Source organism: Pteropus alecto, unplaced genomic scaffold, assembly GCF_000325575.1.
Source record: "Pteropus alecto unplaced genomic scaffold, ASM32557v1 scaffold105, whole genome shotgun sequence".
Lineage (NCBI taxonomy): Eukaryota > Metazoa > Chordata > Mammalia > Chiroptera > Pteropodidae > Pteropus > Pteropus alecto.
In genome coordinates this window covers 7707610-7733289 of record NW_006436294.1, presented here as the reverse complement: position 1 = coordinate 7733289, position 25680 = coordinate 7707610, and the positions used below count along the sequence as shown (strand labels likewise).

The following is a 25680-nucleotide window of genomic DNA, read 5'->3' as shown; positions in this document are numbered from 1 at the left end:
GAGGAGCGGCTGTACTCGGTGCTGTGCTGCACCGTCTGCCTGGACTTGCCCAAGGCCTCCGTGTACCAGGTAGGGCCGCGGGCCCGACCCCGACCTGGCCCGGCCGGCCGAGCCCCGGGGCCCAGCGGTCGGGATTCGGCGCCTGCTCAGAAGCTCCTCCTCTTCTCAGGGCTTTATTTCCTGTTCTGAACCCCTGCTTTCTTGCTCGGACTCCCCTTATTTCCCGGTCCGAGTCTGTCTCCCAGGTAGATGCTTCTTTTCAGCTCCCCTTGCTCTCTCTTGGCACTCCCCAGCCCACCTTCTCAAGCTGACCCCAGAGAAAGCTGGAGACAGATGCCCCCGCGCCCCTCCCTCTTAGGGCTTGCTCCACTCGTTTCCGAGCTCCCTGTCTTCCCTCTTCCTTCAAGAGGTCCTTCTCTGTTTTCTAAGCAGTTACTCCCCAATCTTTGTCCTCACACCCCTCCTGCACCCCTCCTCCCACCCGAGAGGAAGAATCCTCTTTGCCTCACTTTCTGGAAGAGTCTTGGAGAAGGGAGAGGATCGCCTCTTTGCCCTCCCCATCTTTCTCCTTCATTCCTGGTCTGGATGAACCATCTGCGTCAAGCCCACAGTCTGGGTCCCTTCGAGTCCCAGTCTCACCCTGTGCTTCTGGACTGCTCTGCCCTGGGGCCAGGCTCCCACCCCACCCTGCCTCACCCACACCAGGCGTTCTAAGTTGTCAGCACTCCAGGTCTGCCCACCTCCTCCAGTGTGAATCCAGCATCGTTGCTGGTCCGAGTCCTTAACCAACTCAGGGCCGTTAGACAGGTTACCTGGCCCAGGTGGGTCTTTCACTGGCACCAAGTAGCGGCAGGGACTATATTCTGGCCCCAGAATTAGTGTCCTACCTTCTTCTTTGTCTCTGTCCACCTCAACCCCTTATCTCTGTACCCTGTTCCTCCAGAGTCCTTTTAAAGAATGAGGCAGGTTCCTGGCTACTTTCCTTTGCACTCACAGAAACTGGACGTGGCTGCTGGGGCCTCGTTCCCCTGCCTCTACTCAAACTGGGGGGCCATGGGTGAAGGCTATTCTTGTAGGAAGCGGTGTAGGGCTAGTCTGGGTTGCAAATTTCTCCACCCTGTGGATCTCTAAATCCTTGCTGCTGTGCCATGAGGACTCCTGTGTGCCTGGGTGTTGGAGAGCGGAGAGAAAAGGCTTTGGTGGGGAAGTGAGCAGAGTTCTTTGGGGAGAAGGCACTGGCTCTCAGCCAACCCTGCTGGCCTTTGGGCAGCTCCTGGCCCAGTGCCCCTGAGTCATGCTTCTCATCACTCAGCCTTGGGGTGTTCCTCAGGACTTGTCGTCTCTCCGGCCCCTTGTTCCTTGCCCAGGACCTTTCGATCCTTCCAGGTGGGAGAACTCTTCTTTGGGCTTCGAGTGACAACCCAGGAGGCCAAGCCAATGGTAGGGGCTCCCAGAGGAATTCAGAGATCTGCTCACTTTCCTCTCTGGCAAGTGGGCTGGAGCTGGACCTGGCATGAGGACAGGCCACATGGTGCTAGCTCCTGGTCCACTCAGCCTCTGGCCAGAGCTGGTGACCAGGCCTCTAAGCCTGGCTGGTTCAAACTGGCCCACACTGCCTTGGGTGCTGAGCTCTGTCCTGCCAGGAGCGGGCAGCTGGGCAGCTGTGCCGGCGAGTGAGGGCACTAGGACAGCCCTACCACGGCCCTCCCCGCAGCCCAGCGGGCTCCGCTCAGCGGGCTCTGCTCAGCAGCTTACCTGGGAACGCGTTGTGGAGCCAGGGGAGGTGTGACACTGAGCTGCGGGCTCTGGCGCTGGACCCCTCCATAGCCCATTCCCACCAGTGACACCTGGGCCTCAGTGAGGAGTGGCTCCCTCCCATCCCTGGAGGCCTGAGAAAGTTCTGGGCCCTGTGGTCAGTGGAAGGGCCCTGGCTCAGGGAGTGCTGACCAGCCCGGTCGTGGGTCAGAACTCATTGTGGCCGCTGGAATTGCTGCCATGGGCTGGGGGCACGTGAGCATGAGGCCAGGGTAGGAGGGGCCCGAGAGGGGCAGGGGAAGGAGGGAAGGCTTCTTGGCGGCTTGCTGCCCACGCCACGTCCCTCTTCAGCCCCACAGCGACCCTGGGTGGGGACGTTGAGGATGGGGCTCAGAAAGGGCTAATGCCTGGTCGACACTAGAGCTGGGTTTGCTTCCAGAAGGACCTGGTTATGACAGCATAGGTTCCACATGCTGCCCCGAAACGGGTGGGCACAGAACCTTCTTCATGTCCCTGGTCGAAGCCCATTGCCGCCGTCACCTGTTGGCCTTGACTTGGCCCCTCCACTTCCGCCGGTCTTCCTAGTTGAGCTGTGTCATGCTGGTCCAGGTGGGCTGTGTCCAGCCCTGGTGCCATGGGAGTGACTCCATGGGGGTGCAGTGGGCTGGGTGCACGCTCACTGAAGAGCTCGCCCCCTGGCCACCAGACCCCACCTCCATTTCAGCAGGGAGGCCTTGGTGGTGGCAAGAACTCGCCTCAGCAGACACGGGCTGACCGGGTGGGCTCATCCACCTGCTCTGGACTCAGGCCCTGGCTGATAGTGCTGTACACCTGTGCTGGGAAACGTGCTCTGGCTTCCGACTCACGCAAATGGCTGTCACTGTAGCCTGCGTCAGGCCAGGTCAGGGCCAGAGCAGGCACAGCGGGTACTGGCTATTATGTTCTTCATTTGGGTGTTAGGTGTGGCCTTGGTGACTGGCCTGACAAGGTGTACGGCCACCTCCTGGAGTCCCAGGCAGGCGCTGGGGGAAGCACCCAGGTGGAGCAACAGGGACACTCACGCAGGAGCGGGCGACCGGCAGCGTGTGCAGCTCTCAATGCCGCCCTGTGGTCATAGCAGTGTCACCCAGCCTCTCTACTGAGGGAGTGCCCTCTCTGGGGCAAAAAGCCTCGGTGCCGCCTGGAGCATCGCAGCCGTAGCCCGACCCTGCCCTCCCTCCAGGCTTCCTTGCCTTCTTTACATGAGGCCCAGTGTGCTCTCCACTTGGTCCTGACCAGGCTGGTGCCAGCCGAGGCCCCAAGTAGACTGGCGCCTGAAGGGAGGGGCCGCGCAGCTCCCCCACCCCTCACTGGTTCTCAGCCAGCGGAGCCTCTGAGCGTGGCCCTGCTGGCCTTCTGGCCCCTGTGCCGCCCACTCCCGGCCGCAGACCTGGGCCCTGCTCCTCCGGCCGTAGCTGCTGTGCCCTCTCCACCTGGGTGCCCTCTCTTGCTCTTCCTCATAGGCCCTGCTGAGGCAGTGTCCCCAAGCTATAGGATGTCCATCCCTCCCCGCTGCTCTGGACTCAGGCCCTGGTTATGACAGCATGGGGTCCTTGCCACTGTGCCCTGTGGGGGTGCTGGGTGCATCCTGCTGTGCCTTCCACCCCTGTGCCCTCCTGTCTCTGTCAGGACTCAGCTCAGGCCCTGGCCCTAGGGGACTGCTACCTGATTGGCACTTACGTCAGCGAAAGGCCCAGGAGGCAGGGGTGGCCCTGTCTCCCCAAGCTCTGACCAGCATGGGCATAGGCCTTGTCAGCATGCCCAGCACTGCGCGTGCCCTCCGAGTGCTGTATCAGCAGTGCTGGTGGGCCTGCGCTCCCTAGGGTCGGGGTCTGCTCCCCAGCTCCCTGGCCACTCCCGGCTGTGGCTGGCTCATGCTTTGAGGTGAGGAAGGTAGGAGGCAGGGGTGGCCCTGTCTCCCCAAGCTCTGACCAGCATGGGCATAGGCCTTGTCAGCATGCCCAGCACTGCGCGTGCCCTCCGAGTGCTGTATCAGCAGTGCTGGTGGGCCTGCGCTCCCTAGGGTCGGGGTCTGCTCCCCAGCTCCCTGGCCACTCCCGGCTGTGGCTGGCTCATGTTTTGAAGTGAAGAAGAGCTTTGGCAATCACCTGTATGGTGCCCAAAGTCAGGGCAGAGAGGAGGGTCCCAGACCCTGGGGTCAAGTTTCTTGCGCTGGCCGTTCCGCACGTGTTACCCAGACAGCACTTGGGTTCTGAGTGAAGCCTGACGGGCTTCCACCTCGTCCTCGCTCTCTGGGCAGCCTGACCTCAGGGCCACCTGCCCTGGCTCCACACTGAAGTCCCGTGGGTGCTTGGAGTCACAGCTCTACCCGGAACAGCTGCACGCCTCAGAGGCTGCGTGGTCCCTCCCAGCCCCTTGACTAAGGAGGAGGAGGCCTCAGGCCTACCATGGGGGTGGGCGGCCCTCCAGCTGGGCCGGGTGGCACTTAGCTATGCTCTGGAGGGTGGCACAGCCTGTTCTAGAGTGGGGTGTCATGTAGGGGCCACGGTTTGAGGGGACCATGCACTCCTAGCCTCTTGACCACGGTGTGGTTTCCGGAAGTTGGGAGACACGTCTAAGACCTGTTTCCAGCCCAAGGGCTGGGGATCAGGGCTCCTCATGAGTCTGTACAGTCCATTCGGCCCCCTTAGCCCAGGGAGAAGCTGTCCCTGAGAGCTGCATGTGGCCAGGCAGAGGGAGGGGCTGCTGGGTAATGTCCTGGGGGTGGGGGCCCAGGGACAAAGGAGGGCTGCTGAAATCACAGGCCTGTCCTGGAGTCCCTTCTGAGGCCTCTCAGGTGGGGGACTCGTGAGGGGCTGGCCGGGCCCCATTGTGTGGTGACTACTGTGGTGGGTGTTTGTTCTGTGCCCACTATGTGTTGGGGCCCGAGCGATACTGCCACCCATGTCCTCCCACCTCCTCTGTACGTGACAAGGCCAGTCCTGTCCTCATTGCCTTTTGTGCCCGAGGAAATCGAGGCCCAGAGAGGGAAGTGACTGGCCCAAGTTCATGCTGCTGCTGATCTGCAGCCCTGCGACATCATCCTGGGTCGTGGGCCCCACTCTCGGCCCCCAGGCAGCCTGGCCTGAGCGCTGCGGGAGCTGCTGCTCGGAGCGCCCAAGACCTAGGGGGCCTGGCCCTGCCTGGCTGATACTGTCCATCCAGGGCTGGGCGTGTGGCCAGCACTCGCAGTCCTCTAGAGCCCAGCTTCTGGGGCAGGCGTGGTCCATCCCAGCTGCTGCAGGGGCCAGGTCTGCGTGACGCTGTGGCCTGGCCTGTGTGTAGACCTGGGGTCTTGCTGGTGAGGTGGGGTCTGGAGCATGGCAACTGCCCTGCTACGGACAGACTGCCTGGGTTGGGTGTCGCCGGGTCTGGGCCAGCCACCGGCTGCCCACTAGAGAGCATCCTTTGGATAGCGGGTAAGGGGCTGGCTGCATGTGGATGGCACCTTGTCCCTTGGCCAGGCCAGCAGCACTTGGGGCATCTTGCTGACTAGAGCCGAGCTGTAGAGGGTGGGCAGTGGGCCTGCCTCTCCCAGGGGCTGCCGCACCACTTGAGTCTGCAGAGTCTGGAGGCTCTGGGAAGAAGGGGCACGGACCGGCCCAGGGGCACAGGTGTTCCTGTGGCCGGGCCCCCATGACCCAAGGAGAGGCCTGCGGGGTTGGGGTGCAGGTTGGGCAGTGCTGGGAGAAAAGCAGTCACATACTTGGCAGCCTTGAGTGTCCCTCAGGAGGTCCCAGGATTCCATCTTGAGTGTCATACTCGGGCCCACACTCTGGCTGGGCCACCCAGAGTCAGAAGAGAAGCCAGGTGATGAGACCCAGGAGCATGCTGTCTTTTTGCCCAGGCGGTGTGGGGCCCCAATCCAGGGAGGGGGTTGGTGTCCTGATGGCCCTCAGTGGGCGTGGCGCCATGTGGCTTGGCCTGCAGTCCCTCCTGCGGTAAGTGGCTGGTGGCCTGTGCTGCTTCCCTCTGGCTCCCTGGAAGCAGCAGCCGACCACCCTCCCCTCCCCCGCCCCCAAGGCTAGGGCCTGGTGGGGCTGTGGGAAGAGCCCCTGGTCTGCGCCTCCCAGGGGGTCCCCCACCCTCCCCCCTGCTCACTGCTTCTCTGGCTCCTCTGCTGAGCCCTGGCGGGTAGACAGGGCAGACTGCTTTTCTAGCCTGCTTCTCCCATGGGCAGGCCTCACTCATCCCAACCAGCCGTGTGTCCAGAGCTAGTGCTGGCCGGCCCCTGCCAGGCCCTGTCCTACAAGCCTGAGCCCAGCCGGCTCCCCTTCCTCATCTTACATACCTTAGTTTCTGACCTGACTGAGGAGTTGAGGTGTGGGTGCAGGTTACCTGGGGTGTGCACATGTGAGCGAGGCCTCTGTCCCCGGCCCTGCCCACTGTTACTCCTTATCCCTCCCTGGACCCTCAGCCCAGCCCGTGGCTGCTAAGAGCCCACTCAGCTTCCAGCAGGGGACCTACGTGTGTGGGTGTGGCCTGGCAGTGGCCTGTGACCCTCCTTCTCTAAAGGGTCCTGGACCCCAAGGGAAGCCTGTGGCCAAGTGGCTTTCTGGAGCTTTGCCATGGCTGGCACGCCCAGGCCAGCTGCTGCCTGCCCGCTCACCCTTGGCCAGCCAGAGGGGTCTCTGCAAATGGAGACCCAGTTAGGCCTCGGCAGCCCGCAGCACAGAGCCCAGCCCAAGGTCCCCACACTGCCCCGGTGTTCCCAGGCTCTGAGACCACCAGGACAACCGTGCCCCTTGCCTGGGTCTCCCCTCCCCCTACACGGCAGCCAGGCCCACAGTCTGCTGGGTATCCCACTTCATAGCACCAGGTGGGTGCTGGGGTGGGGTGTGGAACCAGTGAAGGACCACCCCAGAGAGGAGTTGGGCTGGCAACGTGCAGGGTCCCCCACTGTGAGGGGCGAGCTGCTGACGGCAATGTCTGGCCCTCAGGTCTTGAGGTTCGGAAAGGGAGGGCCCAGGTCTTACTGGGCCAACTCGCCCACGTGTCTGCCTGCTGTGCCCTGCACCTCCCCCAGGCATGCACCGCCCACGTGCCCCTGTCCCAGGCCAGCTTGGCTGCCCCACTGCCACACTCTACAACCAGGTCTGGGGAAGGCCCCTGCAGCTAACCACTGTCACCGGGTGGGTGGCAGCTGCCTTTTCACCTGTGCTGGCCAAGGAGATCCAGAGGGGAGAGGCCAGGGGCCAGGCTGGGGGTCGATGTGAACCAAGTCCCCTGCCACCAGCACGAGCGGCCCTTCTGAAGGCCAGGAGAGGGCATGACTGCCTCGGCATGGGGAATACTGTCTGCTGCCCCCTCAACAGCCGCTGGCCACATGCTGTTACTGTGCTGGGCCACAAGTCCACGTTTCTGTGGGTAGCCTGAACTCGGGGCCTGCAGGGGACTCAGGACGGTCCCTGACCCCTGGGATGGGAGAAGGCCCGGCTCCAAGCCCCAGTGTGGTCAGTCGCTCTAGCGGGCCTGCCTCAGTGAAGAGCCGGAACCTCTGTCAGCTAGCGGGGGCCACCTGGCGACACCTGCCTCCCCAGAGGCCCAGCGGCTGCCGTAGGTGCTACTGGGAAGCCTGTCTCTCCTGAGCAGCGGCCCTGTGTGTGCTAAGCGCCAGCACGCCACGCCGCCTCATCGTAGTCCCTCCTGCGGCACGAACCCCTCGCGATGGCCTGGCCTGGCCTGGCTGGAGCTGGCGGGCAGCACGGGCGTGCGCGTCCCGCAGGTCTGTGAGCTCCGTCTCCCTCTGCTTCTTCACAGTGCACTAACGGTCACTTGATGTGCGCTGGCTGTTTTATCCACCTACTAGCAGATGCCCGGCTGAAGGAGGAGCAGGCCACGTGCCCCAACTGCCGCTGTGAGATCAGCAAGAGCCTCTGCTGCCGCAACCTGGCCGTGGAGAAGGCCGTGAGCGAGCTGCCCTCCGAGTGCGGCTTCTGCCTGCGCCCATTTCCCCGCTCCCTTCTGGAGAGGCACCAGAAAGAGGAGTGCCAGGACAGGTGACCATCGGGCCCGGGGGCCACCCCTCCTGTGGGCTTCTCTGGCTGGGCCTCGTTACCGGGCCTTGGGGCCCGACACGGGGTGGGGGCTTGGGTCTGCACCTGGGGCTGTGTGGTAGTCTCTTAGAGGCCGTCCGCGACATCCCCGGTCCCAGGCAAGTGTGGCCAGTTCAGGAGCTCGAGGCAGTTGATGTGAGGCTGCACTGGCACCCCTGCCCAGGCCCCCATGCTGCTCCTGGATCAGGCTTTGCCGAGGCCAGGACCGTGGTTGGCAGCCACCACTACCCAGCAGGAGAAACAACCCACAGCAGTGGGTATCAGTGGCCGAGGCGCCCACAGCTTGCATGGCGCCTTCTCTTCCTGGGGCCTGGCACACGCTGATTATGTCCTTGAGGGAGGGGCTCATGCGTGAGCACAGCTAAGCAAAGGCCCGTGGGACTCAGGCCTTGACTGTGGTGCTCACCTCCCCAGGGTGACTCAGTGCAAGTACAAGCGCATCGGCTGCCCGTGGCACGGCCCCTTCCACGAGCTGACAGTGCACGAGGCCGCGTGCGCCCACCCGACCAAGACGGGCAACGAGCTGATGGAGATCCTGGACGAGATGGACCAGAGCCACCGCAAGGAGATGCAGTTGTACAACAGCATCTTCAGCCTGCTCAGCTTCGAGAAGATCGGCTACACAGGTGAGGTGCCCCGCTGCCTGTTGCATGCTGTACAGGTGGGGGGCTAGCGGCTGGGAGCCTGGGGAGCCCAGGCTCTGGGCAGTGGGCGCAGGCCACACCGGATGGCTGGGCTCTAGAAGAGCTGGTGAATGGGGGGGTGCACCTCAGGGGAGAAGATGGACCAGAGGCTGAGCAGGGGAGGGGCCAGGGCAGGATCCCAGGGGCGCCTGCATGGCTCACACGGAGCCCCTCCCACCTGTCCTCCCCACCCCAGCGACAAGGTGGTGTCCTCACTGTGTGGGGCTGCACAGACTTGGGACATTCTGGGGTCTAACCAGAAGGTGGGTGTCTCAGGGGGCCCGGGAGCTGGGGGCCAGAAGAACACTTGTCACGTTGGGTCCTGCCTGCGGTCACTGTGGGGGCCACCGGCCTCCTGAGGCCAGAAGAGGCTCAGGGCAGGGCTGCAGAACAAGCAGAGGGCGCCCAGCTCGAAAGGCAGAGCTGGGAGCGGACACCCAGGGACAGGCAGGCTGGACCGCAGCTGGCCCGCTGGATCTCACAGGCTCCCCTGGCCACCGACAGTGCCTTCGGACGTGCGGAGAGCAGGGGCCATGCCAGAGCCCGGTCTAGATCCAAAGAACAGCAAGGAGTGCCTGCTGATGCTGGGGCTGCTCAGGGAGGCTCCAGCCCTCGACTGCCCAGCCCCTGCCAGGTGGCCAGCTGAGAGCATCAAGGGCAGTCATGGCAGCCAGTTGCACCGTGCTGCCTGGACTGGACCTGGCTCAGTGTGGGCCTGCACGGGTCGGAGAGGCTGAGAGCCTGGGAGCCTCAGCAGCAGAAGGCCATGCTCCCTGGTCAGCCGCAGCCTCAGTCTCCCTGGTGGGCGCCACGGCACAAACAGGCCAGGCCTGGCCGAGGCGTCAGGACTTGGGCAGTGGCGGGGCAGGGAGCCCCACACACGCAGGAAGGACTGGCCGCCTTCGTGGAGGGACAAGCTGGCTGTGGCCCGGGCTGTGCTGAGAGGACTGTGTGACGGCAGCTGCCCACCGACTGACGGCCAGGCTGCATCGGCGAGCCCGCACCCTGACTCCGGTCCTGGAGGCCCGAGCACCACGCAGCCGCCTCCGCCGGCTTTCTGGAGGCTCTGTATCGGAACCAATAAAGCGTGCTTGTTCTCAGAACTGCATCCTGTCTGTGTGTCTGCTTACCCAGCCCCTGGGGCGGGTGGGCAAGGGCCAGGTGGGGTCCGGCGGGTGGCAGCCTCTGGACCCCCGCAGCTGATGTGTGTCACTTTCCCCAGAACGCATGTGCGCCGCCCGCCATTTGCCATAGTCACGTTTGGTTTGCCTCGTGACAAGGAGAGCTCGTGTCCTTCTGGGAAGCTGCCTTCCCCCCCAGCTGAGCCTATGTCCTTAGCTGGCCGGAAGGCCCCCCAGCCCAGCCCACACTGACTGCCGGCCCCTCCCGGCCTGTCTGTCTCCACAGAGGTCCAGTTCCGGCCGTACCGCACGGACGACTTCATCACACGCCTGTACTACGAGACGCCGCGGTTCACGGTGCTGAGCCAGACGTGGGTCTTGAAGGCACGTGTGAACGACTCAGAGCGCAACCCCAACCTCTCGTGCAAGCGCACCCTCTCCTTCCAGCTGCTCCTCAAGAGCAAGGTCACGGCGCCCCTGGAGTGTTCCTTCCTGCTGCTCAAGGGCCCGTACGATGATGTGAAGATCAGCCCCGTCATCTACCACTTCGTCTTCACCAACGACAGCAATGAGACGGACTACGTGCCGCTGCCCATCGTCGACTCCGTGGAGTGCAACAAGCTGCTGGCTGCCAAGAACATCAACCTGCGGCTCTTCCTGTTCCAGATACAGAAGTAGGCGGCCGCCGTGCTGCCCACAGCCCCCCAGCAGCGGCCCCGCAGTGCCGCCCTACCAGCTTGACAGAGGCGGAGGGACACGGTGACACTGGGGCAGTCTGCATGTGTGCGCGCAGCTGTGAGCGCCCACCGCCACGCCCCCCGCCCCACCTCCCTGTCCAGGTCACTGGAGGCTGGGACCCTGCAGAGGAGCCCACGGCCTGGGGCAGGGCAAGGCGCAGCGCAGGGGACCTGCCGGGCCCCCACCACTCGGCGAAGCGGCTCCTGGGCCGGGCTCGGGGCACTGACATCAGACGGCATATTTGATTGCGATTAAAAAGGCACCTTGTTTCCTACTTTCTGGTTTGTTCGAGGCACAGCGCGGGAGCTTTGGTTTGGCCTGGGGGTCGGAGCCAGCCCGTCCCTGTCACTGGACTTCCAGGGGCTGCCCAGGACACTTGGAGATGCTGTCCCCTCCATCTCGAGCCTGGGCAGGGGAGTAGGCAGGGTCGGGGTCTCCCAGCAGCCTCGGCGTAGCCGCCAACCACCACAGGGGGCCAGGACTCCACAGGGCTCAGCGGATGTTTCGGAATGCAGGGTGAAATTCTCTTCCCAGGAAAAAACGAGAAACTCTTTGCAGGCTACTCTGTAAGTCATGCAAATTTAGCCAGAGAGAATCTCTCTTCTATATAGAGCCTGGCCGGGAAGTGAGGAAAGCTCTGGGAGCCCTGGCTGGTGAGGCAGCTGAGGGTCTGAGGGGGTCGATCACTGAGCTGCTCTCATGGACCAGCTTGTTGGCCCTCAATCCAGGGGTCTACCGTGAAGGTCAGCGCCTGGGCAGCGTGGTTTTTTGCCTGAGAGGCAGTCTCTTCCCAGCTTTGACTTGGCTGCCCCCCAAAGCCCCAGGACCCCAAGGTTCCAGGGCTGCAGTGCACATGCCCCGTGTGTGCACCTCGGGGTGGTCGGGCCCTCGCAGGTGTTGGAGAGCTGTCCCCACCCTCCAGCCCGGCCCCGCGGCTGCAGCGTGCACTCCTGGGCCCTTGGAGCTATTGGAGAGCTGTCCTGCTCTGCGTAGGAGACGCAGCTCTAATGCAATAGCTTTTTGTTTCTTCAATACCAAAGAACCGTTTCCTTCGCCCCTGGCCAGGCCACCCTGTGCCTTGGAGCAGCCCCCGCCGCCCTTCCCTGCACGCAGGACCCATCGCCATGCAGGGCTCAGTGGGCAGCGCAGCTGCGGGTCTGGCCAGCCTCTGGGCTGAGACCTGGTGTCAGTCCTCCCGCCAGGGTGGCTCCCCAAGTTCCCCTAAGAAGCCAGTTTGGCTTCCTGCTCCAAGCCCAGTGCATGGGGCTCTTCAGGGTCCCCTCCTGCAAGGCCGATGGCCTGGCCACTGAGGGGACCAGGTGGTGTGAGGTGTTCGGTTTCCTGCCCTCTTCAGAGAAAGAACCCACCCCAGCCCCCACAGTGCTCTGCACTTGGGCACACCCTGGTGTGAGGGCCCACTGCCCTCGGGCTGGCCCCTGCCTGGTGGACACGGAGAGTGACAGGTATATGCGTGTCAGGTCTCGCTGTGTGTGTCACTGCATCTCTACGTTTCTCTATAGAGTTCCTGGACTTCCAAGTGAGGGTGTTGTGAGCAGAGCCCAGGTTGGTGCAGGCTTGCCCTGCTTGCCTGTGTTTGGGTGTGTGCGTGAAAGGCTGTCTGCAGAGGGAAGCCCCTGGTGGCTTTCCCGGGCTGGGGCAGGGTGGACGACAGTTTTCTGTGTGCAGGTGAAGGTATGTCACCCACCCTGCGTGAGCGGGTGGATGGGTGGGGCTGGGCTCTTGAGGTACCAGTGTCAGCTACATGCCAGGGGTACAGCCCACTACTTCCTGCAGCCAAGGGTATGTGTATCTGGGGTGCCCAAGACGGCTGTTAATGCATCCCATCACAGCCCCCACGCTGTGATGGTTGTCACCTTATAGCCTGGGGCCGTCAGGCACCCTGGGAAATTGTAGTATCTCAGCTGCTGCCAAGGGCTGGTGCCACAAACTTTGTGGCACCTCCCTGGGGGTCACCAATTTACTGGGGGACGTCCATCCATGTTGATAGGAAGGGTCCCTGGGGCTGTCTCCCGGACCTTGCTGTCTTGGCACCCTGCCCTGCGGTGGGGGGAGGGGCAGCCCCTGAAGACGTGGGGGCAGGCTAGCGGGCACAGGCCAAGCCGGCCCCTCTCCTGTTCCCCTTCTCGTCCCCTGTGAGCACCACGTTCTCAGTTCACCCAAAGTGAGACCTTTACAAAATAAAAATAATTTTTTTAAAAGCAGAGTGAAAAGTGTTTTTATCACTGTCGGAAATGACTTACATGTTGCTTTTGTGGTCTGTGTTCTCTTTGCGTATTTTCTGTATGTAACTATAGCTTAAAAAAATTCCAAGCCATGTTTTTGCCTGTTTCCTTACGAGAAGACAGCCTCATGGATGGGCTTCCCTGGGCTGTGCCAGCCTCCCCACTCCAGTCCTCCAGGTCCTGCTCAGCACCACCTCATATACACAGCCCTGTCTGATCAGTGGGGAAACAGGCAGAGAAGTCGGGTCCACTCTGAAGGGGAATCGGGCCCCCAGGACTGAGGACACTGGCGCTGCAGGGGAGTCCAATCACGTCCTTCAGGAGGCTCTGGGGAGGCGCCCTCAGCCTTTTCAGCCAAGCTGGACTGCTGTGGTGGCCTTGCTTCCACATCTACCCTCACCCTTACCAGCCTGTTCCCACACCCGAGCCTCACTGGGGGCACTCTTGAGAAGGGCCACCGAGTCCCACTTCCAGCCTCCTGCAGCTCCTCAGGCTTGGCTTTGCCCCCACCCCCATCTCTGTGGCCTCGGCAAAGACTCTGGGCGGCCTTCCTTAGATAAAGGACTCATCTGCCCTCCACTTCACTCCGTCCCAGCAGGCCTTGCCGTCCGTCCACTAGCCGAGGATTTTACCCCATTGGGTCTGTTTCGAGTTCCATAGAAAATAAATGCGTCCATCCCCTATTCCTCCCTCGGGGCTCCTCTGGGACTCTGGGGAAGCCAGGCGGGGGCCTGGCTCTCAGCACGTGCTGTGTAGCGGGGACTGAGAGCCCCAAGAGTGCGACAGTTGGGTTCCTAAAGCGGTGGGGGACAGGGCAGGCATTCCGAGGCCCGGGGCCTCGGTGCGCCAGACCTCGCGGGGGCCGTCCGGTCTCCACGCTCGCGCCGGGGCGCACTGCCTTTCCCTGCCAGCGCAGGACGGCTCTGCAGGTGTAACAGGCGCCCAGTCTCCGGGGACTCAGGCGGCGCGCCTGGCTCCGGCCATTTGGGAATGCATGCCCCTCCCCGGCAGCACAGGGTTTGAGTCCCCAAACGCGACGGCAGTGCGGCCACACCGGGGGCTCGCGGGACCCAGTGAACGTGCTCAGGTGCCCAGCGCGTGTGATCACGGGCCCTCACCTCCTGTCACACGGGGGCGCTGCGCTCGCCAGGAAAAGTCGCACCTGTGAGCGCGTTACGTGGTGAGAGGTCAGAACGCGCGGGAGCCCCGGAGCCCCTACTCCCAAGGGCCGCTGCGGGGCCGCCCCAAGAGCTCCGGGAGGAAACCTCCTTCCGCCGCGCTTCCGACCCCGCGCCAGCCGGACTACAGCTCCCAGGATGCCTCGGGTGGCGGGGCGGCTCTTCCCGGGACCCTCCGCGCGCGCGGAGGCTGAGAGCCCCGCCTCCGAGTGGCGGGACTGGGCCTGCGCGGGCCGGGGGGGCGGGGCGGCGTGGGAGCGCGGGAAGTCCGGATTCCTGCGCGGCGGCCGCAGCATGAGCGTGGACCGCGAGCTTCGCCGTGAGTCCTCGGGTCGAACGCCCGAGTGTGGGAACTGGGAGCGGGCCTCGCCGGCCCAGGCAGAGGGGCTCAGCTTCCTGGCCTTCTCTTTCTCTCTGCAGAGCTGTACAAGGCCAAGGCCAAGGCCCAGAACAGCGGGCAGCTGCAGGAGGAGGCAGCCCTCTGCAACCAGCTGGGGGAGCTCCTGGCCAGCCATGGTGCGAGCCTCGCACGGGGCCCAGGGTGGGGCCGGGGCCCAGGGGTTGGGAGCTGCTGGGCGGACGGGGGTGGGGAGCCAGGCTGAGCGCGCTGCTCGCCGCCCCGCCGGCTCTTGGTCGACTGCGGCCCAGGCTGAAATGTTCAATCCCCCGCCGGCCCAGGCCGCTACTCGGAGGCCCTGCAGGAGCACGAGCAGGAGCTGCAGCTCCTGGAGAGCGCCGACGACCCCCTGGGCTGCGCCGTGGCTCACCGAAAGATCGGAGAGCGGCTGGCCGAGATGGAGGACTATTCAGCTGCCCTGCAGGTGGGCTGCGCCCAGCTGGCACTCATGCTGGCCAGACCCCACCTTCCTGGTTTTGCACTTCATGGGGGTTCCTTTCTGAGCTTGGAGCACCGTCTCCACTGTCTGGGTCTCACCTTCAGAGATAGTGGTGGGGTCCTGGGGTGGGTGCACCACATCCTCTCGTGGGTGCCTGGCCGCAGAAACTGTTAGTGAACATATTACTCGAATTGCCTCTGTGGACTACTTGGGTGGTCAGGACCCACTGTCCACACAAGCCCTCCTTGGCTGCCGGGGTGCAGGAACCCCGCCAACTTTGACTCATCATTTCATGTCTGTCATGATGCTTGCTTGTTGGACTGTGAGCTGGTGTCCCCACAGGCAGCCGTTGGCATGAAAAAGATGGGGCATGTGTGGCCTGGCTTTGGCCTGCTCTGTGGGGGTTCGGAGGAGCAGGGAGCTCTCCTGGGCAAAGATCAGGACTCCCTGGAGTTAGGTGGCCTGTGGGGTTTGTTTGAGGTGGGGCTTGGCTCACGGCAACTATCTCTGTGCCCCAGCACCAGCACCACTACCTGGAGCTGGCCCGTTCCCTGTCCAACCACATCGAGCTGCAAAGGGCCTGGGCCACCATCGGCCGCACCCATCTGGACATCTATGATTACTGCCAGTCACAGGATGCCTTGCTGCAGGCCCAGACTGCCTTTGAGAAGAGCTTGGCTATCGTGGATGAGAAGCTGCAAAGTGAGTGCCGCCCCTACCTCCAGACCTGTAGGCCGAGGGGAGAGCAGCCCCATCACCTGCCTGCCCTCTACTTCCTTGTGAGGTTGAGATCTGTTCTTAGAAGCCTGCTAGCGATAAGATGCACAGTCTGTGCTCCTGGAACCCTCAACCTTGGCACCATTGTAGGAGGCATGAGAGAGGGTGGGGCACAGGGTCCAGAGCTGGAGATCCCACGGGGATGAGGCACCGAGCATCGAGAGGGGCGTCTTCCAGGGACGTTGCCTGGGCGAGAGCTGACTGAGATGAGGACCCGGCTCTACCTCAACCTTGGCCTGACCTTTGAGAGCCTGCAGGAGGTGGCCCTGTGCAACAGCTACTTCAAGAAGAGCATCTTTCTTGCTGAGTAAGCCTCCCCGCTGGGCCCCAGGACAGGCTGAGTCTCCCGCTCCTGGAGGAAGGAGCTGGGCGGCGGTTAGCCGGGCTCCCGTTAGCAGAGGAGGCCCGGCACGTCTGCCGTGCGCTGGGGAGGGGCCGGCGGGGCTGCCCGTCGTGCTGGCGCAGAGCGGGAGTGCCCCAGCACTTTGAGCACCTGTTACCACCCGCAGGCAGAACCACCTGCACGAGGACCTGTTTCGCGCCCGCTACAACCTGGGCGCCATCCACTGGCGCAGAGGGCAGCACTCCCAGGCCATGCGCTGCCTGGAGGGGGCCCGGGAGTGCGCACGCACCCTGAGGAAGGGCTTCATGGAGAGCGAGTGCTGCGTGCTCATCTCACAGGTGCTCCTCCACGCCGCGGCCCTCAGGCAGGCTTGGGCCTCGAGGGGGGCTGCAGTACTTACCTGCCCTCATCCTCCAGGTTCTCCAAGACCTGGGGGATTTTTTGGCTGCCAAAAGAGTGCTGAAGAAGGCGTGTAGGCTGGGTTTCCAGAAGCCCTTGCAGAAGGCGGCTGTGCACCAGACCCTCAAGTATGGTGAGCCTGGAAGGGGACCCGTCATCGGTAGAGGGGCCCGGACAGGGCGGGTGTCCTGCCTAAGAGACTCGGCTAACGGGCGGCAAAGCCAGGCTGGAGCCTGTGTCCTGCCGCCCCCTCACACGAGGCTCTTTCTGGCAGTGTTGGCGGTCGTCCGGCTGCAGCAGCGACTGGAGGAGTCTGAGGCCAGTGACCCTCAAGGTGCTATGGGCATCTGTGAACAGCTGGGGGACCTGTTCTCTAAGGCAGGTGACTTCCCCAAGGCAGCCAAGGCCTACCAGAAGCAGGTGTGCACCGGGGCGGAGCGGGAGGGGAGGGCAGCACTGTGGAGTGGCCCAGGCCTGACTTTTGCCTCCTCAGCTGCAATTGGCTGAGCTGCTAGGCAGGCCAGGGCCTGAGCTGGCCATCATCCACGTGTCCCTGGCTGCCACCTTGGGAGACATGAAAGACCACCGTCAGGCTGTGCACCACTACGAAGAGGAGCTGAGGCTGCGGGATGGCAGTGCCCTGGAGGTGAGAAGTGATTGTGCCCAGTTCTGCCCTCTGCATGTGTCACCACACCTGTGTCTTGGGACCGCCACACCTGGTGGTGGGCACAGATGGGCATTTCCATTCCCAGGCTGCCATCCTCCTGGCACGGGGTGCAGCGGGGCGCCTGGACCAGCTGTGTGCAGTGGGCAGCAGCCACTAGCCCATTCTTGCTCCCGCTTCAGGAAGCCAAGACCTGGCTAAATATTGCGCTTTCCCGAGAGGAGGCCGGTGACACCTATGAGGAGCTGGCACCATGTTTCCAGAAGGCTCTCAGCTGTGCCCAACAGGCCCAGCAGCCCCAGCTGCAGGTGCGGCTCCACCCACCCAGCTGGGGTCCCCAAGCGCAGCTTGCTGGTTGCCTCGGTCTCCATCCCCGTGTCCCCCCATTCTGGGGCCAGCATCCCCGTGGCCCTGGCCGTGAGCTGGGCATCCCCTGCTCCTCAGAGGCAGATCTTGCGGCACCTCCACACCGTGCAGCTGAGGCTACAGCACCAGGAGGCCCCTGGCACTGAGGCCAGACTGCAGGAGCTGGGCGAGGGCGAGGACGAGGGCGAGGACGACGGGGGTGAAGACAGCGACGCCGTGGAGGCCAGTGAGGTGGAGCTCTCGGACAGTGGTGAGGCCCGCATGTGCCTTGGTCCTGTGCCACCTGGTTCGAGACAGGAGGACACAGCCCCATGCAAGGCGGGTGACCACTGCCAGTGGAGCCAAGGGGGGGCACGCGCAGCAAGCCTTCCTGGCGGGGCCGACACGGGGGGCTGGAGGGTGTTCCTTAGGTAGTGGCATGGGCTCAGACCTGGGGAAAGGGTACAGTGAGGGTGGTTGGCTTAGCACTTCCTGAGAGACCTGAGAGCTGACGTGGTCAGCTTTGTGGCAGGTGGACGGAAGGAGAGTCGGCGGGCTCGGGCCGAAGCCATCCAGGGCAGCCGGGGGCAGGGAGGGCAGATTGGGGCCGAGGGGTGGGGACCAACCCCTGAGGCCAGGATGAGCGTGTTCAGTTTTGAACTTGGGGGGCTTCCAGAACCTCTCAGTGAGTGGCCAAGGGCTGTGGAGAGTTTGGGCTCCACCTCGCAGGGCGTGGCTGGAGCCAGGGAGAGAGGACGAGGGACAGCAGCTTTAGGCAGTGCTGCTCAACAGAGGGTCACAGAAGGAAAAGGGGTTCTGGAAAGAGCTAGCAGTATGGGAGGATGCAGACGGGCAGGCAGAGGGCCCCAGGCTCAACGACAAGTGTCTTTAACGTGGGTTGACGTAGCCCGACAAAGGTTCTTCCCAGGCTGGAGTGGCATGGGTCTGGGGTGGGGCATGGCCCACAGAGCAGGGTCTGCCTTCCGAGCAAGCGGCCAATGTGCAGTGGACAGGGGTCAGGTAGGCAGAAGGACGGGGCACCGGAGACCATAGGCAGGTGGCAGTGAGCAGGGAGCCCCAGGCTCAGCAGGCGGCGGCCCGGTTCTCGCAGATGACGAGGCTGACAGCCAGTCCCAGCGGCTGCAGGATGAGCTGCATGGTGGCCTGGGCCGGCAGAGGACAGGCAAGGTAAGGACAGCGGGACGAGCACGTGTCCCCTCGGGCGCTCACCAGGATGGTCTGGGCACTTACGCCCTCCGGTGACCGCCCACAGTGGCACCGACGTAATGACGTGGGAGAGACGCTGCTGCACCGAGCCTGCATCGAGGGCCAGCTCGGCCGCGTCCAGGACCTCGTGAGGCAGGTGGGCCTGCACCCCGCTTTCCCCACCCCGGGGTACAGGGAGGACATGGGAGCTGGAGGGGGCGCCGTGCTCCTGGCCCTGCACAAGCGCCTGCAGGCACCCCTAGGACCCTGCCTGATGGTGGGAGCATCTCCCACACTCTGGTAGGACCTGGACAGGGCCAGACCAGGAATGGGCCGTGGGATCAGCTCAGGTCGTGGAGCTCCAGGGTCAGGCACTTGTCGTTGAGCCTGGGGCCCTCTCCTTCCCATCCTTGGTCACAGGGCCACCCCCTGAATCCTCGGGACTACTGCGGCTGGACGCCCTTGCACGAGGCCTGCAACTATGGGCATCTGGGTGAGCACGGCCTGGGGTTTAGCACATGGCAGGGAGGGGGTCTGAGGAGGACTCTGGGAGCAGGCTCACGTCCCGATCCACAGATATCGTCCGCTTCCTGCTGGACCATGGGGCTGCGGTGGACGACCCAGGCGGCCAGGGCTGTGAAGGCATAACTCCCCTGCACGATGCCCTCAATTGTGGCCATTTCGAGGTGGCTGAGCTGCTCATTGAGCGGGGAGCGTCAGTCACCCTGCGAACCAGGAAGGTGAGGGAGGATGAGGGGCCAGGTGGGCATGGGCCACGGTGGGTGGGGCTGCTCCCTGGGCCTGCTCTCAGCTGGGTGCCTGCAGGGCCACAGCCCTCTGGAGACCCTGCAGCAGTGGGTGAAGCTGTACTGCCAGGACCTGGACAGCGAGACGTGGGAAAAGGCAGGCGCCATGGAGAGACTGCTCCAGGCAGCCTCCACAGGCCGAGGTAAGGAGGGGCCTCTTTTGCGCCTGGGGACACTGCTCCCCAGTCCAGCAGCCCGCTGGGCCCTGATTCCTAAAGGCATGTTGCGTAGCGGCTGGGGGGGGTGGCGTGGGGCCAGGCATGCCTCACAGTGGGCTCCGCTTTCCCACAGCTCCCCACAGCCCCCTGGCTTCGTAAGGAGGGGCCTCTTCTGCGCCTGGGGACACTGCTCCCCAGTCCAGCAGCCCGCTGGGCCCTGATTCCTAAAGGCATGTTGCGTAGCGGCTGGGGGGGGGTGGCGTGGGGCCAGGCATGCCTCACAGTGGGCTCCGCTTTCCCACAGCTCCCCACAGCCCCCTGGCTTCCCAAGCCCTCCTAAGGGACCATCTGTTTGACCCTGAGGCCTCTCCTTCCTCAAGTCCCTGCCCGGGACCCCCAGAGGCCTGTCAGGCCAGGGCCAGGGTTTCCCAGGCATCAGCAGTGCCGCCCGTGGCCAGGTCTGGAAGGAGCAGGCACAAGCTGGCCAGCAGCAGCAGCTCGGAGGGCGAGGACAGCACGGGTGCTCCCCAGCCAACCCGGAAGAGGCCCCGGCGCTCCGGCCCAGCACAGCAGGCCAAGGCCTGCATGGCGGGCCACACCAGCAACAGGGAGGTGGCGGCAGTGGGTGCTGGCCGGGCAGCCTACCGGGCAGCCATTCGAGCTGTGGGCAGTGCCCGAAGCTGCCGCCTGGAGTCTGGCCCATCTCGGGGCCCTGGCGAGGCCCCCCTGCCACAGGCAGCACTCATCCCTGAGGAGGAGTGCTTGGCTGGGGACTGGCTGGAGGATGATCTGCTGGTGACCCCCGGCCACCGGGGCTGCCGCCGGCCTCAGCCCCAGGCCTGTGGGCACAGCACCCGGCATCATGTCTCGGAGTCAAGCAGCGATGAGAGCCCCATCAGGCCCCGGGCCCGGCAGAGCCGGCTGCCCCGTCATGGGAGTTCGAGTGCACTGGGCAGAGCAGCTGGAGACTGCCACTCGGCCACAGAGCCCCCCCAGAGCCCTGGCGTCCCGGGTGGGGAGAGACCTGCGGAAGGCCAGCCCCTGGTGGGTGCCACGACTGGGGCAGAGCCAGTTCCAGCCCGGGGGTGCCGTGGGGCAGGGCAGGGACTGTTCTCCCTGATCAGCCTGTCCCTCCCTGCCCCTGTCTGCCAGGGACCCGCCCTGCTCCCTCCCATCCGGGTGCGCGTTCGCGTCCAGGACAGTCTCTTCCTCATCCCTGTCCCGCACAGGTAAGGTGTTACCCGCCCCCTCCCAGCCCCAGGTCCCTCTGCACCCCTGTGGGCTCTGAGGAGGTGGCACCTGGTGGCAGCCACGAACTCTGGTGTTTGCACATCAGGTGGGACATGTAGCCAGGGCTCGCTTTGACTTGATGCGCCACCCCTGCTGGCCCAGGTCAAGGTCAGGGTGCCCTGCACCAGCACAAGCAGGGCCCCAGAGTGGTCGGGTCAGGTCCTGCGGCCCCAGGGAAGCTGGAGGCGCTGGGCTGCAGGGGCACTGGTATGCTGAGCCAGTGGGGGTGGGAAGGAACCAGGGCCTTTCCTCAGCGTACGCTCTGCACCCTGTTCCCACAGCAAGGAGGCCCACTCCGTGGCCTGGCTGGCCGAACAAGCTGCCCAGCGCTACTACCAGGCCTGTGGGCTGCTGCCGAGGCTCACCCTGAGAAAAGAGGGGGCCCTGCTGGCCCCACAGGACCCCGTCCCCGATGTGCTACAGACCAATGAGGACGTGAGTGACAGGAGCCGGGCCTGAGCATGAGCATCCTGCGCTGGTGCCCGGCTGCCTGCTCATGGTGTTTTCCAGGTGCTGGCTGAAGTGACTTCGTGGGACCTGCCCCCACTGACCGACCGCTACCTGAGGGCCTGCCAGAGCCTGGAGCAAGGTAAGGGCCCAGACAGGCCCCACCTGCCCCTGCCACCTGTGGTCACAGGGTCTCGGTCCCAGGACCCCAGGTGTCCACCGTGATCCCCTCCCACCACACCTGTCCTCAGGTTTTCTCCCCTACTCTGCCCACACACAGGAGCAATGGGTAGGAGACGGTGGTCCCACCTGGAAGTGGGGCCCATAGAACCTGGGGTCCCTGGGCTGGGCCTGGGCGGGAAGTCTGGCACTGCTGAGAGCTGCCAGGGACGCTGAGGGGTTGGCCTCAGGCTGAACTGCGGGGTGGCCAGTGGAGGCCAGGGTCCCATTGGGGAGGGCCTCGCAGGGCAGGCTGGTCAGTGCCGCCTACCAGCCTGTGTAGGGGCCCCCAGGATTCGCAGCAGGCTCGGGCGGGGGGTGCCTAGGTTGCCCCCAGAACCAGAGCAGGCAGGCTCTGGCCCTGATGGCATACCTACCCCACCCAGAGCCACACCAGCAGGTGCTGCAGGCCGTGAAGCACCAGAGCTTAGGCCCCTCGTTCAGCGCTTGCTCCCTGGCCCTGCGCCAGGCTCAGCTCACTCCCCTGCTGTGGGCCCTCAAGCTGCACTCTGCGCTCCGGGAGCTGCGCCTGGCAGGGAACCGGCTGGGGGATGCCTGTGCCACCGAGCTGCTGGCTGTCCTGGGTACTGTGCCCAGCCTGACCGTCCTTGACCTCTCTTCCAATCATCTGGGCCCTGAGGGCCTGCGCCAGCTGGCCACAGGCCTCCAGGGGCAGATCACCTTGCAGGTAAAGATGTGGAGAACAGCAGGCCAGCAACAGGTGACATCGGAACACTCTCATCTAATCAGGCACTGGGTGGGAAGGAGCGGTGGGAGTGCTAGCTGGTGCTCAGGCCTGGGATGGCAAGGACATCAGACCTTCTGGAGGCCTGTATCTTCCCCAGAACCTGGAAGAGCTGGACTTGAGCATGAACCCCCTTGGGGATGGATGCAGCCAGGCCCTGGCCTCCATCCTGCAGGCCTGCCCCGCCCTCAGCACCCTGCATCTCCAGGCCTGTGGCTTTGGCTCCACTTTCCTCTTGAGCCACCAGGCAGCCCTGGGAAGTGCCTTCCAAGGTAAGCTGACCGCATGTCTATTCCCTGGTCCCAGTTGCCATCAGAAGGGTGTGTCCGGGGATGCCAAGAGCCTTGACCAAAAGGAGCCCTGGGATACCAGCCTGGCATCTAGGCCCATGTAGGTAGACGTGCGGGTGCTGCATTTGCCTGAGCCATCCCCCAGTACACACCCTGCCCCAGCTGTCCCTCAGGACGCACCCCAGTCACACTGTTGTCACCAGCTCTGAGTGTTCTATTCGCCTGAGGTGATTCCAACATAAGTGCACCAGGGCTGCAGAGAGCTAGGGTCCCAGTATTGAAGCTGGGAAGTGAGGGTCCTCCAGGAGGCTCTTCTGCAGAGGCAGAAGGCTAGGACATGAGGTTCAGGACTTAGAGCAGCAGCAGGGGAGGGGTCTGGGCTTAGGGCAGCGGATGAGGCACGCACATCCAAGCCCAGGGCCTGACTTAGGCACCTGGGCGTCCCATCGTGGCTCAGGAGTCCGGCCCACCCGCTCCCTAGCCGGGACCCTAGGCAGTTTACCTGTACACAAAACGTCAGGGATGATAGCATCCCCAGAAGGGTCATGAGGGCTGTAGCAGGGCTAGGGGTGGTGGCTGTGTGGAACTGACAGGTTCTGGCTCCCGGTTCAGATGCCAAGCACCTGAAGACACTGTCACTGTCCTACAATGTCTTGGGTGCCACCGCCCTGGCTCAGACCCTGCAGAGCCTGCCTGCCCACACCCTCCTGCGCTTGGAGCTCAGCTCCGTGGTGGCCAGCAAGAGTGACTCAGGCCTCATGGAGCCCATAGTCAGGTACCTGACCAAGGTATGCATTGGGGATGGATGTCAAGCCACAGGAGCCTTGAGCCACCTGGGCCAAAGGTTCCACAGGTGAAGTTGGGGTGGAGGACCCAGAAATAGCCGTGGGGGAAGCTTTCTGTCGAGCTGCATTCCTCAGGCTGTGGATTCCTGCAGGAAGGGCATCCGGGAGCCAGGGTGGCCTCCCCTGTCCCCAGGCAGGTCCCAGGGAGCATGCCAGGCTTCTGAGGGCTCTTCCAGCCAAGGCTGGGTCCCCATGATTTTCACTTCACCATACGCCAAATGTGGCACATGTAGAAGGAAGCATCTCTGTCTGATCTGCAATTTTAGAGGTGCTGCTCCCCTCTGCCTCGGGGGCCAAGACAGCCTTTGCCCCCTTGTCCCCAAGAAAGAGGGAAAGTGTCTGGCTACCACTGTGTGGGGCCTCTACTGGGATGCAGGGAGGGCAAGCACTCCATTCAGTTCACCTGTCTCGGGCCTCTGCTGTGTCTAGGAAGGCTGTGCTCTGACACACCTGAACCTGTCTGCAAACCACTTGGACAGCGAGGCAGTGGGAGACCTAAGCAGGTAACAACACCTGCCTGTGCTTCCACTGTCCTGAGGGGGGGCCTAATCCCAAGGACTAAGAGTTGGGGGGTTGTGGGCCACTTCCTTCCCGTGGTGCCCCTGGCAGCGCCCTGATGGCCCTGGAGGGGCGCTGCCGGGCCGGGGAGAGCCTGCTGGTCCTTGCCTGTGGCTCCCAGAGCTATGATTTTTTCAGGGCAGCTTTCTCTGGTGATGGGGATCTCCCTCCCGGGAAGCTGATCCCCTCACTTTTTCTCTGTCTCAGATGTCTTCCTCTCTGCCCCTCACTTGTCTCGCTGGACCTATCTGCCAACCGAGAGATCGGCTCTGAGGGCCTGGAGGGGCTCCTGTCCGCCCTCCAGGAGCGGCCCCAAGGTTTGCGCTTCCTGGGCCTGTCAGGTGAGCTCTGGGGATGGTGTCTACACCTGCCACACCAGGGCTGGTGACATGTATCCCTCCTCAGGGACCTGCCTGAGGCCCGGGCACCTCTTCCGAAGGGGCTGTCAGTGCCACCAGTCAGACAGCAAGGGTGGGCTGGGCCCCCTGAGGCTAAAGTGTGGGACAAGTGACTGGAAGGGGGTGTGATCCCAGTTCCTCCAATGATGGGGCAGGAGCGGCATGGGATCTCTGCCTCTGGCCCATTCAGCCTGGTCCTCAGAGGCCATGGCAGAGGGCGTGGAGACCCCTTCCAAGGGGACTTCCTCCCCATTGTCAAGAAGAGGGAGCTCAAAGTAAGAGGTGGAAGCTGCCTTCCCTTCCCAGTTCCTGCCATAGGATGCTCAGACCATATCTCCCTGGCCTGTGGCCTGCTTTAATTTGTCATTCTGGTCACACCTGCACAGTGCCCTACCAGAGCTGTCTTGGGGATGACCCCAGGCCAGCAGCCTGGCTTATCCAGCTGGGGCCTGGGGCAGGGGGAGCACCAGGTTTTGTCTCCAGGAGGACAAAGGCTGGGAGTGGGTGTACACATGGGGAGCCCCTGGGTTATTCCTGCTCCTCACCCTTGCCTCACAGGGCCAGGCCAGGCTGGCTCCTCCATGAAGGCAGGTTGGTGGCAGATCGGCACTCAGTTGAGGGCCTGCTCTCCACACACATAGCTTCCTGGCATCTACACCCTCACCAAGCTCCTGGGAGCCCTGAGCCTACCGGGCACTCTGGCCTCAGGATCAAGCTTTGGGAGCTTAGTAGGCACTGAACTCCTGGGCAGCCCCTATTGTGTCCACTTTATGGACGGAAAGACCCAGGTATCATCAAAGACACTGTCAGAGGCACAGATGTGACTGCAGTGTTTATGTTAGGCAACCTCCCTCCTTCCTGACCCCTGGCTGTGAGAGGGCCCAGGTCCCAGGCGGTCCCTCAGAGAACATGACCCCTCCTAGAGCTTTATGGGGCTTCTGCTGGGCTTCTGTCTGTGCAGCGCCCCACAGCCCTTGGGGCCTCAGAGGAAGTCATCTTTCTGAGGGCCACGTCGGTAAAGAGGAAGGATACAGGCTTGAGAGTGCCCTGGTGCCTACACTGTCCCCTGCTGCTGCCCGGCTTCACCCTGCCGTAGCAGCTCTGAGGCCCGCTCCGCCTCCCCCTGCAGGCTGTGCTGTGCGGGGCCCCCTGGGCCTGGGCCTCTGGGACAAGATAACAGCGGAGCTGCAGGAGCTGCAGCTGTGCAGCCAACGCCTCTCCCGCGAGGACCGGACCGCCCTGCGCCAGCGGCTGTCCAGCCAGCCGGACCCCGGCATGTGCACACTGGACCGTGGCGCCAAGCTCTTCTTCCGGCGCCTCTGATGGCCGGCGTCACCCCGCCCTCCCCATACGCCCCTAATAAATGGACGCTGCTGCTGCTGCCACCTCTCCCTGGCTGCTGCCTTAAGGCGGGCGGGAGGTGGAAGACTGGGTTGGCTTTGCGGTAGAGAAACAGCCGCGGGCATTGAGGGCAGATCCGAGCCTGGGACGCTCGGGGGCGCGGCCGGGATTCGGGAAGGCGGCGTCCGCGCGCAGGCACA

General features: G+C 63.9%; 2 protein-coding genes across 4 annotated transcripts in view; both read left to right on the top strand.

Moving 5' to 3' along the window:
* Nucleotides 1-10666, top strand: part of CYHR1 (cysteine and histidine rich 1) — a 14933-nt gene extending 4267 nt beyond the window's left edge. Inside the window, exons 3-5 of the mRNA XM_006912992.3 lie at nt 7555-7793; nt 8265-8476; nt 9941-10666. Coding sequence (XP_006913054.1) covers nt 7555-7793; nt 8265-8476; nt 9941-10332 — 843 coding nt within the window. The 3' untranslated portion in view covers nt 10333-10666. The remainder of the gene's footprint in view (nt 1-7554; nt 7794-8264; nt 8477-9940) is intronic.
* Nucleotides 10667-13981: 3315 nt separating this feature from the next.
* On the top strand, nt 13982-25524 carry TONSL (tonsoku like, DNA repair protein). Of its 3 annotated transcripts, XM_006912991.3 has the most exons (26): nt 13982-14132; nt 14234-14329; nt 14492-14634; nt 15168-15351; nt 15604-15733; nt 15936-16107; nt 16187-16301; nt 16443-16588; nt 16662-16814; nt 17015-17140; nt 17277-17448; nt 18289-18365; nt 18451-18540; nt 18804-18876; nt 18960-19123; nt 19209-19332; nt 19652-20391; nt 20500-20576; nt 20919-21072; nt 21148-21226; nt 21690-21991; nt 22149-22320; nt 22951-23126; nt 23613-23686; nt 23949-24082; nt 25269-25524. In XM_006912991.3, exons 1-26 carry the CDS (start codon nt 14108-14110, stop codon nt 25460-25462), a joined length of 4092 nt encoding a protein of 1363 aa, XP_006913053.1. In that variant the 5' UTR covers nt 13982-14107; the 3' UTR covers nt 25463-25524. The 3 variants fall into 3 exon arrangements, 1 of the variants encoding a protein (XP_006913053.1); XR_001517003.2 differs by lacking the exon at nt 25269-25524 and having other exon boundaries at nt 22951-23113; XR_003046644.1 differs by lacking the exon at nt 25269-25524 and having other exon boundaries at nt 21690-22320; nt 22951-23113; nt 23949-23993.
* The last annotated feature ends 156 nt before the right edge of the window (nt 25525-25680 follow it).

Coding starts and splice junctions, on each gene's coding strand:
- TONSL (XM_006912991.3), top strand. CDS start 14,108: ATGAGCGTGGACCGCGAGCTTCGCC. Junction 18,541..18,803: donor TCCAGGACCTCGTGAGGCAG/GTGGGCCTGCAC, acceptor CCTTGGTCACAG/GGCCACCCCCTGAATCCTCG. Junction 22,321..22,950: donor CCTGGGAAGTGCCTTCCAAG/GTAAGCTGACCG, acceptor CTCCCGGTTCAG/ATGCCAAGCACCTGAAGACA.